The sequence below is a fragment of the Phocoena phocoena genome, chromosome 17 (assembly GCF_963924675.1).
Source record: "Phocoena phocoena chromosome 17, mPhoPho1.1, whole genome shotgun sequence".
Classification (NCBI taxonomy): domain Eukaryota; kingdom Metazoa; phylum Chordata; class Mammalia; order Artiodactyla; family Phocoenidae; genus Phocoena; species Phocoena phocoena.
In genome coordinates, this window is record NC_089235.1 from 47603860 (window position 1) to 47621423 (window position 17564).

Sequence of the window (17564 nt, forward strand, 5' to 3'; positions counted from 1 at the left end):
GCTTTTGGAGATACCATCTATGTTGTTGACTCGCTGGTATTATGTAGGGAGAAGTTGAGGAGAAAAGATATTTTGGTATGAATTACTTTTGCCAGTTAACCGTAATTGACATTTGGTTTCCCTGACCTTGGTCCCATCAGACTTGAGGAGTAAAGTCATCTTGACTACCACACTCAGGGAATTAGTGGTTGAGTGTCTCTTTGGCTCCGCATTTCTTTTTTTTTTTTGCGGTACGCGGGCCTCTCACTGTTGTGGTCTCTCCCGTTGCGGAGCACAGGCTCCGGATGCGCAGGCTCAGTGGCCATGGCTCACGGGCCCAGCTGCTCCGCGGCATGTGGGATCTTCCCGGACCGGGGCACGAACCCGCGTCCCCTGCATCGTCAGGCGGACTCTCAACCGCTGTGCCACCAGGGAAGCGCTGCATTTCTTATTCTTGGCATTTGAAAGTGCAAAGGTCCATGTTTTGAAGATTACTGAAATATAGACTCCTAGAAACAGTCATCACAGGGTTTTAACAGACAAGTTCATTTTCAGTTTGTTTGGGTAAGTTGCAAAGAAAGAGCATACTTTTGTCAGATTCTACTTATTGAGGAGACAGTTTGAAGTAGGTTTTTTTTTTTAATGTATTATTTTAAAAATTATTTTATTTTATTTATTTTTGGCTGTGTTGGGTCTTTGTTGCTGCGCGTGGGCTTCCTCTAGTTGCGGCAAGCGGGGGCAACTCTTCATTGCGGTGTGTGGGCTTCTCATTGCTGTGGGTTCTCTGGTTGCAGAGCACGGGCTCTAGGCGCGCGGGCTCAGTAGTTGTGGCACGCGGGCTCTAGAGCACAGGCTCCACGGCATGTGGGATCTTCCTGGACCAGGGCTCGAACCCGTGTCCCCTGCATTGGCAGGTGGATTCTTAACCACTGTGCCACCAGGGAGTCCCCTGAAGTAGATTCTTAATCTTTTTGTGTCTCTTTCTTCTACCTATGAGGCATATCATGGGTATGTACATATTCCATTTATTAAGTCATCAGATTAGAAAGGAACATTTTAATATATATTAAATTTTGAGTAAGGAGAAGAGATCCAATCAGATTACAAGGTAAAATTTTTGATTAATCCATGTTACTTAATACAGTTCCATATTTACTTAACCAGGACTCTTCACAAATGATGACATCTTTACTGATTTTCTTAATGCCAGTTTCAGCACTGAAACCTATTACTGTGTAGCAAACTATAAAAAATTCTATTGCTTCTCCTCAGTAATTAATTTCTTCCCTTATTTCAGTTGACTTGGTTACTTATATAACAAGGTTTCAATGGGACATGGCTAAATATCCAATCAAGCAGTCCCTGAAAAATATTTCTGAAATAATTGCCAAGGTAAGATAAAAAATGATACAGGTAGGACACATTGATTTATAGTGGCTTTATTTATTTTATAAGTATTTAGCTATTAAATACTCTAATTTAGGTTTTGACAGGGCAGCTTAATTATATGTGACTTACTGCAGTTTTACTAAAAAAAAAAGGTGTCAAAAAAGGATAACACTTTCATGTGTACATTATCCAAATTGTGTAGTTTATTTAGGTAGTTAAGTTAAATGTTGCATCAACAATGTTTGAATAAGAAAAGTAACTTTAAAATTTTATAGTTATTTATATAAATTTGAAGCATAATTGAGATCACAGAGAACAGGAAGTTGGAATAGATTAGAGATTCATGAATCATTCAGATGTACGGTAATGGTAACTTAAGTATGTTTGTGTACAGTACTGATTCAGATTAAACTTTATGGGTTCTCTGACACCTTCCCTTCTGATGTTCAGTATTGATTCTCTACCCAGAAAAATTGCCCGTATTCTTGTACCACATGATTTTATGTACAGTTTCAGGGAGCCCACAGGTGTTAAAGCCCAACCATGAATTCACTGAATTAAGAGCTCCTTTTATGTTTCAAAGTCCTTGAGCTTGAGAGAAAAATGTAAAAGTCTCACCTGAAACTATAATGAGGCAGTAGACAAGGACCTATTAATTGTGTGACAACATTTCTATGACCTGGCTAGGATGAAAAGTATGGTTTAAATCATCTGGACAGACTTCCTTGGCTCCTACTGGCTTTATTTGTACGTTGTGCTCTATGGTTAAATGTAAATGAATAGTGTATCAAGGATTTTAACTCAAGTCATCATGTAATTTAATGAAAATGAGTAGTCAGATAATATAAAGTGGTGCTCTTACTGTGAGCCTTGTTTTCTTTTGATCCTTATCAAGGATTTAGTCGTCTTCTTCCTGATACTATTATAGTTGAGGAAAGAGGCTCAGAGAGGTGAAGTAGTTTACCCCAGTGCCACACAGCTGGTGATGGTAGAGCTGAGTTGAAATTAGTTCCTCAAACATTAAATCTACTGCTTTGTGTTTTCTCCCTAAGTTGTTAGTAGTTTTACTCATCTTTTTGAAAAATCAGCTTGTGTAACATTTATAAATAAATTCAAACATAATTTTAATTTTATTGCAAAAATATTTTGTGGAAGAGTAGTGGTGTTGTGAACAGCAAAACTCTATGTGATTTAGTTCCTTTGGAAATTAATCCTTGAAACTTGTATTTTAAAGCCTTTTAATTAGTTATCTCTGTAACCAGTGGCCTAGATTCCATTTACGTGGTTTAAGAAGTAATATAGTAACAATAATTAAAATACATGTAGACTAAAACATTATCCTTAATAGAAAAGATTATATGAAAATTACCATAGTTATTAAAAATAAAGTAGGTTTGTCTTTTAATGACCTTTAAAGGCATGCTTTTAAAATAATAGAATATTTTTACATCAGGAACTAGTGGTGTTTTGTTTTTTAAAGTTTAAGCACAGCTACTTTGATTGTATTAGTAGAGGCAGGTTTAGGAAAATATTCCCTTTTTCTGTTTTTCTCTTTAAAGGGAGTGACTCAGATTGACAATGACCTGAAATCTCGAGCATCCGCATATAACAACCTGAAAGGGAATCTTCAGAATTTGGAACGAAAGAATGCGTAAGCATGTCAAGTATATGTAAATAATTAAAAATTGGGAGGGACTTCCCTGGAGGTCCAGTTGTTAAGAATCTGTGCTTCCACTTCAGGGGGTGCAGGTTCAATCCTGGTCGGGGAACTAAGATTCCGCGTGCCTCACGGCACAGCCAAAAAAAAAAAATAGAATTGGGGACGCATTCTAGCATACACTGAATGAACTATTGTTAGGGGTTAGTAAGTTCCACTTTGTGCTGTTTCTATAATCAAAATGGTGTTTTTTTCACTTCATGGAGAAAAGCTCACTAATTCAGGCTAGTCAAAACACAGATGTGAGGCTGATTTATTATACTTGTTTCATACATAATACTTGTGAGTTGGGTCCTGGTTTATCCCTTTATCCATCTGGTTTTTCACTGAAAATTATCTAAAGTTAATTGTTTTAAATCAAATGATAGTTTAATTACATAGCAATTATCTGCTGCTTAAAAGAATTCTATAGAAGAATCCTTTTGTAATGTAATACTCATTCTTTAATTTTTCTGTTTTCCAAGTTTTGATTTTTTACATGTTAGGTTTTCTTAAAATAGACCACTTCTGTTTTGGTTAATATCACTGTAGTATGACTACTACAAGTATAGCTTTAAGCACTTAACTCTTCCAGTTATGCATTCATATCCCAGAGAGAAAGTTGGTTGGATACTGTCAGTGGTGCAAACAGGGCAAGTCATTTTCACTGTGAAATGTACTAGGAGACCAAATGAAGACTGTGTTAAAAGAGTTGATTATTGGGTTAACTAACCAAAATTGATACCCAGGAAGAGGGAGGAAAATCAAAGGTTGTGCTTAGATGATATGATTTCATAATTATGATGAGGTAGACTTTAATTGATACCTAATGAATAACACTTTCTCAGTTAAGATACTATATATGTAATCAAGAGAAGAGCTGAGTTATAATAATTAAAGCAAACACAAAGGGAGACACTAGAGGCAAGTTCTGATAAAATGTTTACATTTCTTCGGGTTTGGATGTGGGAAATATTCACCTAAATTTTGACTTCTTATAAAATAAAATGTTAACTCAGGCTCATCCCTCTCTTGAGATGTATATATAGTATATGTGACTATAATTAGCCTGCTGTTTCTTTACTTGTGTTCTGGAAGCACATCATTATCAGCCTAATGATTTTTTTCTTATTCCTCAGAGGAAGTTTGCTAACTAGAAGTCTAGCAGAAATTGTGAAGAAGGATGACTTTGTTCTTGACTCAGAGTATCTCGTCACATTACTGGTCGTGGTTCCCAAGTATGTCTTTTTATTACAGAAGGTTTTTACCTGTTAAAATACAAGACAAATATTAGTGTCTGATATTGTAATTTGAAGTTTTCCATAAACCCAAGTGTAAAGGGAGTATCACCTTGTCATTTGCTCTGTCAACCAACATGTACTCATATGGCACATACAGTAGAATTTAGTTCATAACCTGGTAATAGAGCTGTCAATTATAAATTGATATTCCAGATCAACATTTGCTTAGTACAGTTAGCCCATTAAAAAATTAAATAATGCTAAATTATTGGACTTAAAAGAAATATTGTTCTTAGATTTTTCAAAACAGGGAGCTATTTCTTTTTCTGAAAAATATTTGATGATTGGTTAGGATGAATTAAGCCCTCTAAGAAGCAAAGGATGGATTAGATAAAAGCTTGGCATACTTTTTCTGCAAAGGGCCAGATAGTAAGTATTTTACCCTTTGCAGGGCATATGGTCTCTGATACAACTACTCAGTTCTGCCACTTCAACTCTGTGGTTGTAGCTGAAAACGGTCACACACAGTATGTACATGAATGAACATGGCTGTGTGTCAGTAGAAATTTATTTACAAAAACAGGTGTACAGGTTATGGGTGTAGTTTGCTGGGTTAGACTATCCTTTGAAATCTCCTTTAGATTAGGCCTTCTGTTTTAATTAATATTTGGTAATCTTGGTAAAATGAAACCTTTGGAAGGTTAGAACTGTGTGTGTGTGTGTGTGTGTGTGTGTGTGTGTGTGAGAGAGAGAGAGAGAGAGAAAGAGAGAAAAAGAGAGGGAGAGGGAGAGGGAGAGAGGGAAAGAAACACTGTTAATGGTTTCACTTCTGACTTACACTAAAATCTCATTATCAGGGAATCTTCAGGGGATCCAAACTGGGATGGGAGATTTGGGGACTCTTCAGAGCATTATTCATGAAATCTTTCTTTGCTGTGCTCTGCATTTTTGTCTGTTTAGGAAACTGGGAATATTAGAAAATGATGCCTACTGGAAAGGGGTGGGAAAGGACCTCCATTGAATTTCAGTGGCTACAGTATTACCTTACTTCTTTTTTTTTTTTTTTTTTTTTTTTTTGTGGTACGCGGGCCTCTCACTGTTGTGGCCTCTCCCGTTGCGGAGCACAGGCTCCGGACGCACAGGCTCAGCGGCCATGGCTCACAGGCCTAGCCACTCCGCGGCATGTGGGATCTTCCCGGACCAGGACACGAACCCGTGTCCCCTGCATTGGCAGGCGGACTCTCAATCACTGCGCCACCAGGGAAGCCCTTACCTTACTTCTGCTTTTTACCCCTTACTGCAGAATAGTAGAACACTATTTCTAAAAAATTTCTCTGTCTTTGTGTTTTTATACTTATACAGGAAAATAACCTTTGCCCAGATAAAAGATTTGTCTCATGCAACCTTTATTTAAAATTTGTGTTTAAGACCAGAAGTTTTCATAGTTTTCTGTGCACTGTACTTGAAACCTCGGATAGGACCTAGGATACCTTGTATAATGGATTATTCACTATCCTGGCTATAGATACTACAATTCTTTATTTTGTACTGCATATATAATCATCTCTCGCCACACCCACAAAAGCCAGTGGTCTCTAGAAAGGTTGTTGCACAGTGATCTGTGGCAGCTTGGTTTACTGTCACTTTGTTTACTCAGCGCTTTCTGGTACTCTGTGCTTTTGGTAAATGTGGTTTTACCCAGCTGTTCATAATAGTCACTGAATAGAAACGTTAGTGATTTCAGCATGGCTTTTCTCTCTCTTTCTTTCATTTTTTTCTTTTTTTGGTGAGGTAATAATGTATATCAACCCTAAAGTTTGAAAGTAATTTAGATTCTGTATTTTGCTTTGCTTCCTTTCCAAACTTAGCTCTAGAATGTGCCTCTTTTGCAATAGTTACTGGATGTAAGAGATGGTGAGCTGTATTTCCTGCTTTACCACTCAGTGTATTTGAAATTCATTCTTTGTACAAAACTTGATTTTTTTGTTGTTGTTAAATAGATTTGAGGTATACCTATTATAGTTGGATTTCCTATTTGTCTCATAATATTTTCTCTTTCTGGGCTCGGCAGGACTTGTTTTTCTCTTCCGGTAACTTAATTGTATCTTTTCTGCAGGTTAAACCACAATGACTGGATTAAGCAGTATGAAACGTTAGCTGAAATGGTAGTTCCAAGGTCTAGCAAGTAAGTAGCAGTCTTTGTAAAGCCTGTTTCTTTCGTAGAATTCCTTTGGTAGTTTGGATGTTGGAATAGGAGATATCTTTATCTTTCCTTTGTGGTAAATTTTACAGTTTTGGAGCCATCATTTTCACCTTAAAAATAAGTGAGTTATATTAACTCTAGCTACTGTAGACCTGGAAGGGCCTTTGTACAGTCTGATCAACCCACTCATGTTTATAGATGTAGAAGTTTGAGGCCACAGAGGTGACGTGGTTTGCCCAGAGTCACACATCTCATTAGTGACAGAGCTGTAACTAGAACCCAGATCTCTGGTGTGGTACTTTTTCTGCTGTGCTACCCTCTCAAAATTCTTCCTTCAATATTTATTGTATACCTACTGTGTGTCTATATTTCCTCATTTATCTTGCAAAGGAAGTGTACCAAAATGGCTACTAGGGTACTCTGTTGATCTGCAAATATTTATCATCACTTTCCAGTAAGCATAGATTCTACTGAATCTGTACTTTAAAAAAAAAAAAACTTTTATTAAGCAATTTTAAACTTATGGATTAATATTCACTGTCTAATATGTACAGCAATTCCATGAAGTAGTTTTGGCAGTTATACTTTTTCTCATAGATGAAGAAATACAAATGCAGAAGAGTTAAGTCATTGCCTAAAGTATATATGGCTGTATAAGTGTGCAGTGGCAGAGTTAGGACTAAAACTCAGGTCTTTTAACTCCAAGTCCTGCACTCTTGACACTGCATAGCATGTCATTTTTTCCTGCATTCTGCCATTCTACACAAGATATTCTTCAAGAAAAGATTAAGTGCAGTGTACATGCACGCCCAAAGAATTGTTTTGTATATACATATATATCCCTCAGTGTGTATATATATATACCGTCAGCATGGTGAAAGAAAGGTCTAGGTGGTAGTAAAGAAGTGGTGTTAGTAAGGCCAGGCCCATGAAATATTTTCTTTTCCAGTTTCATTGTGTCATATGGGAGGTAGCTTAGTATAATGGAAAGAGTCCTGGACCCAGGGATCTGAGTTCTATTGCTGGTTCTGCTACCAACTTGCTATGTGACCTGCGGTAAGTCTTTTAACTTCTCTGGGCCTCATTTTCTTTGTAAAATGAGCATCACACCTTCCCTGTACACATTATGAGGCTCTTTTAAGGCTTGATAAGATAATAAAGTAGAAGGTAATATGATTATTGTAGTTTCACAAATGTTGATTTTTTGAGAATGAAACCACAAACCTGTGCTCATTGTGAATTTTTTTCCCATTTGGGGGGAATACTTTCCATTCACACTGGCCCTTCACGTGGTAAACTGAAGATTGAGGTTGTGTCTTAATGCTGGTTTTCCTCCGAAGCTGTTTATCCTGACAGATGACACCTTCTTAGACCTTTGTGCTCTGGAGACCGTAAAAGTCACAGAGGTTGTCTTTACGTTTGGGGGCAGGGAGAGGAGGAGAGTAAGGACCCAGTGCACACAGAATGTCCTCCTACCCTGTGGTGTGTGAGCCTAGTCCAGGGGAGTGGTGTGTAGGCCCAGGTTTATTCGGAAAGAAGGACTTTAGAAATATTACTTCAGACTTACATCTTTTGAAAAATCACTTTAGTAGTTAAAAGGAAACAAATTTCAGATGCCAACAGTTCAGTATAGGCAATATCTGTCTTCTGAATGACCCCTGAGTGCTCACTGACCACCTGAGAGTCCCCAGCCCTTCCTCACTCAGTGAAAACATCTGTTCACCTATTTATCAGTCTAAAGACTTTTGGAATCATTGACTTGAAAAGTTATTTAAATTTAGTCATTGAGAACAATGCAGTAGCTCAGCCAGCACCTGAAGAGGAGGCTTAGTTCACGTGGGGCAGACAGGTTTTAGTGGGTTAGTCTGGAATTTTGTACTTCTGTTTAGGAAAGATCTCTATGACTTGACGTTGGATTTTTCACTTATCGTAATAACTAACATTTTTGAGTGATTACTATGTGCTGGTCATTGTTCTAAGTGCTTTATTTTAAAGTGAATTACAAGTAGTAATACTGTCACTTGTTGCCTTTTGGCACAATACCTGAGTGGTTACTCTTGGAAGCAGTGAAGATGAAAGTGGACTTTTGAGGAAGAAGAATGGATTGAAAAAAAACTATCTTTAAACCTGAAAGAAATAATTTCACCTAAAAAACACACAAAATCTAGCTATTTGCAAAATATTCTACATAAATCTTGAAAGATTGGACCATGTGAAATATTGCCATCATTGGGTGGTTAAGTGCAGGGATGTGTATAAATGCCAAGTCAGAGTTAAAGGCCAAAGAAACAGAGAGGCTGAGCTGCTGTTCTGCTTCTTTCTGTTGGAAAAACTGTTCAGAAAGAATTGATTGTCACTTATATTTTCAGAATTACCACTTAGCTTTTTGTCTGTCTACTTTTGCTTAAGATAATCCGGTTGGGTTACATCACTGGTTGACTTCGGCCTTTTCTCTGTTGTTGGAAAAACAGCGCCACAAACTGACTGGTGCTTCACAGAAGCTTTTGTTCCGGGAGCTAGAGTTCCATATGAACCAGAGGATCCTAGCGAGGAAGGCCTAGAAAAAAACGACACTAGCCATTGTTCAAAGAAAAGTTTCTTTTGTGTTTTGGAGCAGGGGTTGCAAAGATAACTTTTACGAGGAAAAGCAGGAAAGATGTCTTGGCAATGAAGTGGGTAGGTTGACTGGGGAACAGAGCAGATGGCAGGACCGAGTCTTAGGAGAGAGGTAAGAAGTCAGAAGCAGCAGGAAGAGCTAGTAGGCTCCAGAAGCACTGCCACGCCCATGGGAGACTGAAAATGCTGTGAGGCAGCCGAAAAGCGTTGACCTTTCGTTTCCTCTCGGCCTGGTTGTGTGTGTGAGGAGCTAGTGTTACTGTTTCTACACAGCAGTAGAACTAAGCGAAGAGAGTGAGTTTGGAGACCCAGCCTGCAGCTCACAGACTGTCATCTCCACTTGATTTCTGTAGCTTTTCCCTTGGCCTCACCTTCAACCTCTAGAAAGACTTTATGTCTGGCATCTTAAACTGTAACCCAACTCTTGAACCTGAGTCTTCTTTCCATCTTTTTCACTGTCATGGAACCTGCTATTTGACGTTGTCCACATCTCTGGTCCCCCACCCCTTTATTTGCATGGACCTTCAAAACAGTAAAGTACTAAAGTTAAAAAGATCAGTTAAGGTTAAGATAAGTTTAAAAGGTGAATGTGATAGTGGTGGAATATTGTTAGGATCTGAGATAGCCTGTCAAGTTGGAATTGGCTTTGTTTTTTTTCCTTAACAAATTTATTTATTTATTTTTGGCTGCGTTGGGTCTTCATTGCTGTGTGTGGGCTTTCTCTAGTTGCGGCGAACGGGGGCTACTCTTCGTTGCGGTACGTGGGCTTCTCACTCTTGTTGCGGAGCACGGGCTCTAGGCGTGCAGGCTCAGTAGTTGTGGCGCACGGGCTTAGTTGCTCCACAGCATGTGGGATCTTCCCGGACCAGGGATCGAACCCATGTCCCCTGCATTGGCGGGTGGATTCTTAACCACTGGGCCACCAGAGAAGTCCCTTGGCTTTGTTTTGATCCCAGTCAGTTTGCACATTACTGTCAGTTGTGGCAAACCTGAGGATCATTAAAGGTCTGTTATCGAGTTCTGTCCACTTTGTAGCTACCTTGCTTTAGATCTGATGGGCACTGGGAACAAGAACGCAGGATAATAGTTTTGAGAGGGCACAAGTTAAAAGGGGTGGGCCGGGACTCATGGGTCAGGGCTGGGCTGGAGAGAGGAAGAGAGAATTCAGTCACCAGAAGAGAAGAGGGTGCTTAGCAAGGAAGTAAGAGATTCTGGAAACCAGCCAGGTGCTGGACGATTTTTCCTCAGCTGGCCTAGTGCTGATAGAGATTGAAAAGCATGATTCTTGAGTTTGGATGCTTTACTTGATTTAATGTTTAATTTTGTTGGTTAGGAAGGAATGCACTAGGGGGCTGTTAAGGCACCGTAAATAAAAACATCATAAACACTGAGTGTCTTCAGTGTGGAGGCAGTACAGATGAAAAGCACTGAAGTGGTTTGGGAAGGGCTGCCGTACCCTACTGTCTGTTCCTGCCCCTGTTTCTGAATTCTGCCCTCAATATGAACGTGAGCAATAAATATAAAGCTTTAAGTGGACTTGGTCTTTCTCTCTCTAGTGTTCTCTCAGAGGACCAAGACAGTTACCTGTGTAATGTCACCTTGTTTAGGAAGGCAGTTGATGACTTCAGACACAAAGCCAGGGAAAACAAGTAAGATTATTATTTTTTATTTTTTAATTTGTTAGATCACCTATACATGGTGTGGACAATTTTGGTTTTTTTCCCCCCCCCAATTTAGATTCATCGTTCGTGACTTCCAGTATAATGAAGAGGAGATGAAAGCAGACAAAGAAGAAATGAACAGGCTTTCTACCGACAAGAAAAAGCAATTTGTATGCGTTTTTCATACTTAGTAATACTATCAGTGTTAAGCAGAAGAAAAAGTGGTACTGCTTTTCTTTAATTTAAAAGAAAACAAAACTTTTCTGATTTTGCTTTTGAGACATTTGATTCTAGCTTTTTTTTCTACTAAATAATCAAAAGTTTTCTCTAAGCAACCTGAGATCTGTGAATCCTTATCTTAAAATATATTATCTTAAAATTAACCCCCCTTAAGTCCATATCAGAAATTAATTTTAAATGCAGTGTTTTAATTAACACCCATATAGTGAGGGGTTATTTTAGTTTAAGTAGTAGTTCTCTCTCTTCAGTAAGAAATTTCATTTTTTGAGGCAGATTTTTTTAATGCTGCATGCAGTCTTTTATTGGAGGAATTTGTATTTAAACCATTGATGAGTCAGTATGTTCTAGGCACAGTGGAGAACAGGGATGGAATTGTGAGTGAAAGATGGCGTTGACTTTCTTGCCATCTCAAGTGCAGGATTGTTGTGAAGACTAAAGCTTGTTTGGAAGGGGAAACATGATGAGTGAAAATGTATTTCTCTTGTAATGCAAGAGGAAATAAAAGCACATTCCATTTAAAGTTATTTCCAAGTACTTTATAAACTATTGCATCTCAGTTGGGAGAAAACTAACCCTAACCAAGTAATGTCAAATAAGACCAACTTGTTGGGGAGTTCCAGATCACTTTTAAAGAACAGATATTTTAACCAGAGACTTTCACCTTGTTGTATTATCCTTTTTTCGTAAATTGATTGTTACATCCAAATGAGCCTAATAATGTTATCTAAATAACTATTAGCTGAACTGATCATGTGTGTCTTTTAAGTATGCAGAGGTGGTAATAAGTTGTCATTTGTTTCTTTAAAGAAGTGTTTTTATTTAGAAGTACTGAATAACTAAATTCAGAAAGAATATATACTACATAATAGAACCATTAAAAATTTAGAACATGATGAACAGGTTTTAGGGATCTAGATCAACCCCCTGATTTTACAGATGAGAAAACTAACACCTAGGGATATTAAATGACTTACTACATAGCTATTTTTCGTTATTCCTGAGAAGTTGTGTGTAATTGAATTCTATTTTAAATGTATAAAATGTTTAAGAGTATTGGATAGTAAATTTAGATTTTTATATTTTGGTTTTCAAACCTGTAGAAGGACACTTCTATATTCTGTGTCACTTTAAATGACTTTCATTAAAACATAGGCCTTTGGGGCTTCCGTGGTGGCGCAGTGGTTGAGACTCCGTCTGCCAATGCAGGGGACAAGGGTTCGTGCCCCGGTCCAGGAAGATCCCACATGCCGCAGAGCGGCTGGGCCCGTGAGCCATGGCCACTGAGCCTGCGCGTCTGGAGCCTGTGCTCCGTAACGGGAGAGGCCTGTGTACCACCAAAAAAAAAGGAAAACATAGGCCTTTTGGGGATTTCCCTGGTGCTCCAGTGGTTAGGACTCTGCACTTCCACTGCAAGGGGCGTGGGTTCGATCCCTGGTCAGGGAACTAAGATCCTACAAGCCACGTGGTGCGGCAAAAAACAGAAAGAAAATAATAATAATTTTATATATATATATATATATATATATATATATATATATATATATATATATATATATACCTTTTTCTGTGTAGTGAGTAGAGTCAATGGATTTTTGTATCTACTGAGGTTACAGAGTAGTGGCTTAATCTTTTCATCTAATTTAAGGTAAAGTATCCAAGATAATGAGAATAATGAAACATTTTTAAAGTGAATTATAATGTGATTTAATGCTCCTAAAGATTCTTACTGGATAGTTGCTCCTTTAAAAGTACTTGATTTATCTGATTTCTAACTGCCATTTTCAGGACAAATTTTTGGTGATTTTTTTTTTTCTCTCTTTCTCTAGGGACCACTTGTACGGTGGCTGAAAGTGAATTTCAGTGAGGCGTTTATTGCGTGGATTCATGTAAAAGCGTTGAGGGTTTTTGTTGAGTCTGTTTTGAGGTAAAGGAAGTTAATTGAGAAACTTGGAACTAAAGAATTTATAGATCCCTTTACATTGGACCTCTTTATTAAAACACACAGTCTACTAATAGGAAATTGATTTGGAGAAACCAAAGGGCCAGTTGTGAGGGAGAGATTGTCAGTGTCATACTGCTTATTACGTGCATGTTGGTCTTGTCCCTTAATACCGGGTTTGAAGAAAGAGATCACGCTGCTGTGCTCTCTGATTCTTCTCTTATTATGTACTTAAGTTAAATGTAGATTATGAAATATTAGCCAGTGTTTGTTTAAAAGAAGATCATTCAAATATTTTTTATGTAGTTTGGTACGCAGTATACCTAACGATGCCTTATTTGAAGTCCTCATTTCAGTTAACCTAAAATATTTTTTTATCTTGAGGTACTTAAAATCTCAATCATCTTGTGATCCTCTGTACATGTTGCTCATATTAGAAATATATCAAAATGTTTATCTGCAGTCATGCTCACTATTTGTAAATTTCTTTGAATTTTCATAGTAGATATGGGTAGTAATCTCATGTTGTTTATTATCATGAAAGCCCTCCATGTTCTTGGGTTCCGAATCCATGGATTCAACCAACCGTAGGTTGAAAATATTCGAAAAAGAAACTCCAGAAAGTTCCAAAAGGCAAAACTTGAATTTACTGAGCACTAGCAACGATTTACATAGCATTTGCATTTTACTTACAACTAATTACATAGCATTTACATTGTATTATAGGTAATCTAGAGATGATTTTAAAGTATACTGGAGGATATGTGTAGGTTATATGCAAACACTACACCATTTTATTAAAGGGACTTGAGCATCCGTGGATTTTGGTATCCATAGGGGTCCTGGAGGCAATTCCCTGCAGATACCTAGAGACACTGTACTAAGTTTACAGATTACCACTGTCTGCTGAGGGTATTCATAGATTACCTTAAAAATTGAAGAGTAATTAAAAGTAATTCCTAGTAGACAGTTGGCTCTCATCCTAAAGAAAGATTTCTAATGGACATTGAGGACCAGAGAAGGTTTGAGTTTCTGTGTATATTAGTTGAACTTGTAAACATGGTCATTAAAGTGAGGTACCCTTTCCCCATTAACTGTGATTAAAGAAGAGTATGAGAGTATTTGCTTTAAAAAGAAAATCTCTGCATATGTTTGCTTGTGTTACATCCTGTATTTCTGCTTATTTATAAGGTATGGCCTGCCAGTGAACTTCCAAGCAATGCTCCTTCAGCCCAATAAGAAAACAATGAAGAAACTAAGAGAAGTATTATATGAATTGTATAAACATCTAGATAGCAGTGCAGCAGCTATTATTGATGTAAGTATTTATTAGACAACCTGGTAGAAGAGGAACTGGATGAATTTCAGAAAAAATTATTGGAAGAAGATAAGAGGTTATTTAACCTTTTGAAAGTTGCTTTAAGATTCTCAATTTGTTAGTAATTAATTTACCTGATAGCTTAGCAAATAATTTACCTTGTTTACCCCATTTTACTAGTTGCTTCTTGGTATTTCTAAAAGCCAGTTGTTACCTTGCTGTAGATCCGATGTTTTTTTGTGTTTTGGGTTTTTTTTTGGCTGTACGCGGGCCTCTCGCAGATCCGATGTTTATAGCTGCAGAAATACACACACAACCAGTGATACTAGTTATTACAAAAGTTATAAATTGCAGAGAGCAAGAAAATAAGTAGTCATTGTAACTTTATTTGGTAGAAGTAGTGGAGTCAATAGATGAGCATTTTAAAGGGAACTATCATTTCTCTAAAATGGTATGTGTTTATGTGTTCTTTTTAAACAGAAAGATACAAATAGTATGTGTGCTTTTCGTTGTTGCTGTTGTTTAAAATTGTAATAGGCTTTTATGTTTTTGTTTTCCAATATCTTGCTGATTTTTTTCTCTTTAGTTTAGGACGGCAGTATTTCACATGTGCATTAGTTAGAACCCATGAAAAAAATCAGAGTTTCTTGATAGAAGAAAATGCAGGAAATGACTTTGCATTTTGTAGAGTTGATAATATGTGAAGTCTAACTGTTCGATACGTAATTTCCTACCAGTAAATTCTTACAACATGCATAGGTAATAAGTGGTATCTGTAAAAATCACACTTGGTTTATTTTTATCCAGCATTTTATAAGCCATGTGTCTCCTAAACTCAGTACACCAAGCCTGAGATTAAAGAAGTAATTTTATACAGTATGCATAAGAAAGGATGGTGGGGTGATGGTTAAACACACACAGGCTTTGAGGGCAGAGAGTGCTTCAATCTGGCTTTACTATTCACTCTGTTTCCTAGGGCAAATCAGCCTTTATTTATTTATTTATTTTTAAAGATTTATTTATTTTTAAAATTTTATTTTTGGCTGCGTCAGGTCTTAGTTGTGGCATGCGGGATCTTCCTTGAGGCATGCAGGATCTTTCGTTGTGGCACGCGGATTTTCTCTTCTCTAGTTGTGGCGCGAAGGCTCCAGGGCCCATGAGCTCAGTAGTTGTGACGCACGGGCTTAGTTGCTCCGTGGCATGTGGGATCCTTAGTTCGAGGATTGAACCCGCATCCTCTGCATTGTAAGGTGGATTCTTTACCACTGGACCACCAGGGAGGTCTCAAGTCAGCCTTTCAGAGATTGTTTTCTCATTTGCAAAATGGAGTTAGCAATGCCAAACTCAGATTAGATTAGCAAAAATATATAAACTTAGCCCAGAGTAGATGTTCATTAAGAAGGTACAGGCATACCTTGTTTTGCTGTGCTTCACTTTATTGAAATTTACAGATAATGCACTTTTCAATTTACAAATTGAAGGTTTGTGGCAACCCTGCATTGTCAGATGATGGTTTGCATTTTTTAGCAATAAAGTATTTTTGAATTAAGGTGTATGTACATTGTTTTTCAAGACATAATGCTGTTGCACACTTAATAGACTGTAGTATAGTGTAAACATAACTTTTATATGCACTGGGAAACCACTCGCTTTACTGTGGTGGTCTGGAACAGAACCTGCAATATCTCCAAGGTATGCCTATGAATGGTAATACTTTTTTTCTTGTTTAATTTCTTTAAGTACTTAGTTGAATAATCATCTGATTTTTCAATAGGCTCCTATGGATATTCCAGGCTTAAACCTGAGTCAACAGGAATATTACCCCTATGTGTACTACAAGATCGATTGCAACTTGCTGGAATTCAAGTAAAATGAGCCCCCCAGATAGCCCTGCCCTCATGTCGGTGTCGGTGTTTGCTAACAGACATAGGTTGTAGTATGGCTGTACTTTTAACTCTCTCTTACCCCTTGCTTGCTTCTCACCCCCTTTCCTATTCGCGTTCTCTCGTAGTGGTCCATTTGTCAACATTTTGTTTTTAAAAGGAAACTATATGTCTTGTTTCTTTTTATTGATCAGGTCTGTAAATGTGTACTAAAAAAAAAAATCAGAGTTTATTTATAAACAGAATAGTTTATTTAAAAAGAAGGTCTAACTTCATCGATATTGTGGTATGCATTAATTCCATTTGTTGCTGTTGTGACAGAAGCCTTGTGTACAAGGGAATGGTGTAAACAGTTATACCATTTTGTTCACTGTATTTAGTAGACATAATTGTTTAATAGTTATTGAATCGTGCTGTAAAGAAATGTGACAATATTCAGGTATGTGCTTTCTGAATGTTTCAAATTACAATCTGTGAGCACTTGACACCCACAGGAGAGAATAAAATTACCTGTGCAAAGGTGGATTGTGGTGTGTGTAACTTCCATAGATTACGGTTCAAGTTTGAAGATTATTTTTGAACACATGGTGGGTATTTACATTTGGACACTAGACTTTCAGGTCTCTCAATTAGGAGGTAGGGCCAATTTTTGAATAAAGTATAGTAGAACTCTGCAGTTTTAGTCATTTGTTTTGTCTAAGTATTTTACATGGTTCCTTTTTAAGATTGTTAATTTTGCCTTCATCTTGACATTGATGTCATTTCTGATGTAGTCTGAAAAGAGGCATTGCTAACCTTACAAACCTCTGAAATGAGACTTAGGTTAGCATCCCGAGTGAGCTTTTAGAAGAGGATTTTGTGGCAGTGCTCCCCTTCCTGTGCCCTCCCAGGCTTGTAAATGGGAGAAAGAAATTTACGTTTTAAGGGCATTTCTAAACTACCGTATTCCACCTAGAAAATTAGCCTATCAAATCTGTTTTATTTCAAAATTGTATACTGTTATGTCAAAAGTAATTGTTAACTTCAAACAAATCCAGACTTCTATGAAGTAAAACATGAGAGACGAGCCCTCTTAGCCCCTAAGTTTTTTCTTCGCAAGGAAGTTACATAGTTTTTCAGGCCTTCTCCTGTATCTCTACAACATATATATCCACACAGTTTATTTTTAAATAAAAATAGGATCATATCACACATATTCTGTCACTTGCTTTTTTTGCTTACTAGTATAGCCAGGGTATCTTGTCAGTGTGTCTAGAGCTACCTCATTCTTTTAACTGGCTACAGTGGTTTTCTATCATGTATTTGTGTCACAGTGTAGCTAACTGGATGGATATTCACCTTGTTTTTGGTTTTGCTCTTACAACCGCTGATGCGGTAAACATCCTTGTCTTTGTTTATT

General features: G+C 37.4%; 1 protein-coding gene across 1 annotated transcript in view; it reads left to right on the forward strand.

Moving 5' to 3' along the window:
* ATP6V1C1 (ATPase H+ transporting V1 subunit C1) overlaps positions 1-16688 on the forward strand; it is a 38681-nt gene extending 21993 nt beyond the window's left edge. Inside the window, exons 5-13 of the mRNA XM_065895082.1 lie at positions 1277-1371; positions 2928-3019; positions 4204-4302; positions 6422-6490; positions 10681-10773; positions 10862-10955; positions 12852-12949; positions 14156-14282; positions 16057-16688. Coding sequence (XP_065751154.1) covers positions 1277-1371; positions 2928-3019; positions 4204-4302; positions 6422-6490; positions 10681-10773; positions 10862-10955; positions 12852-12949; positions 14156-14282; positions 16057-16152 — 863 coding nt within the window. The 3' untranslated portion in view covers positions 16153-16688. The remainder of the gene's footprint in view (positions 1-1276; positions 1372-2927; positions 3020-4203; positions 4303-6421; positions 6491-10680; positions 10774-10861; positions 10956-12851; positions 12950-14155; positions 14283-16056) is intronic.
* Positions 16689-17564: the final 876 nt, after the last annotated feature.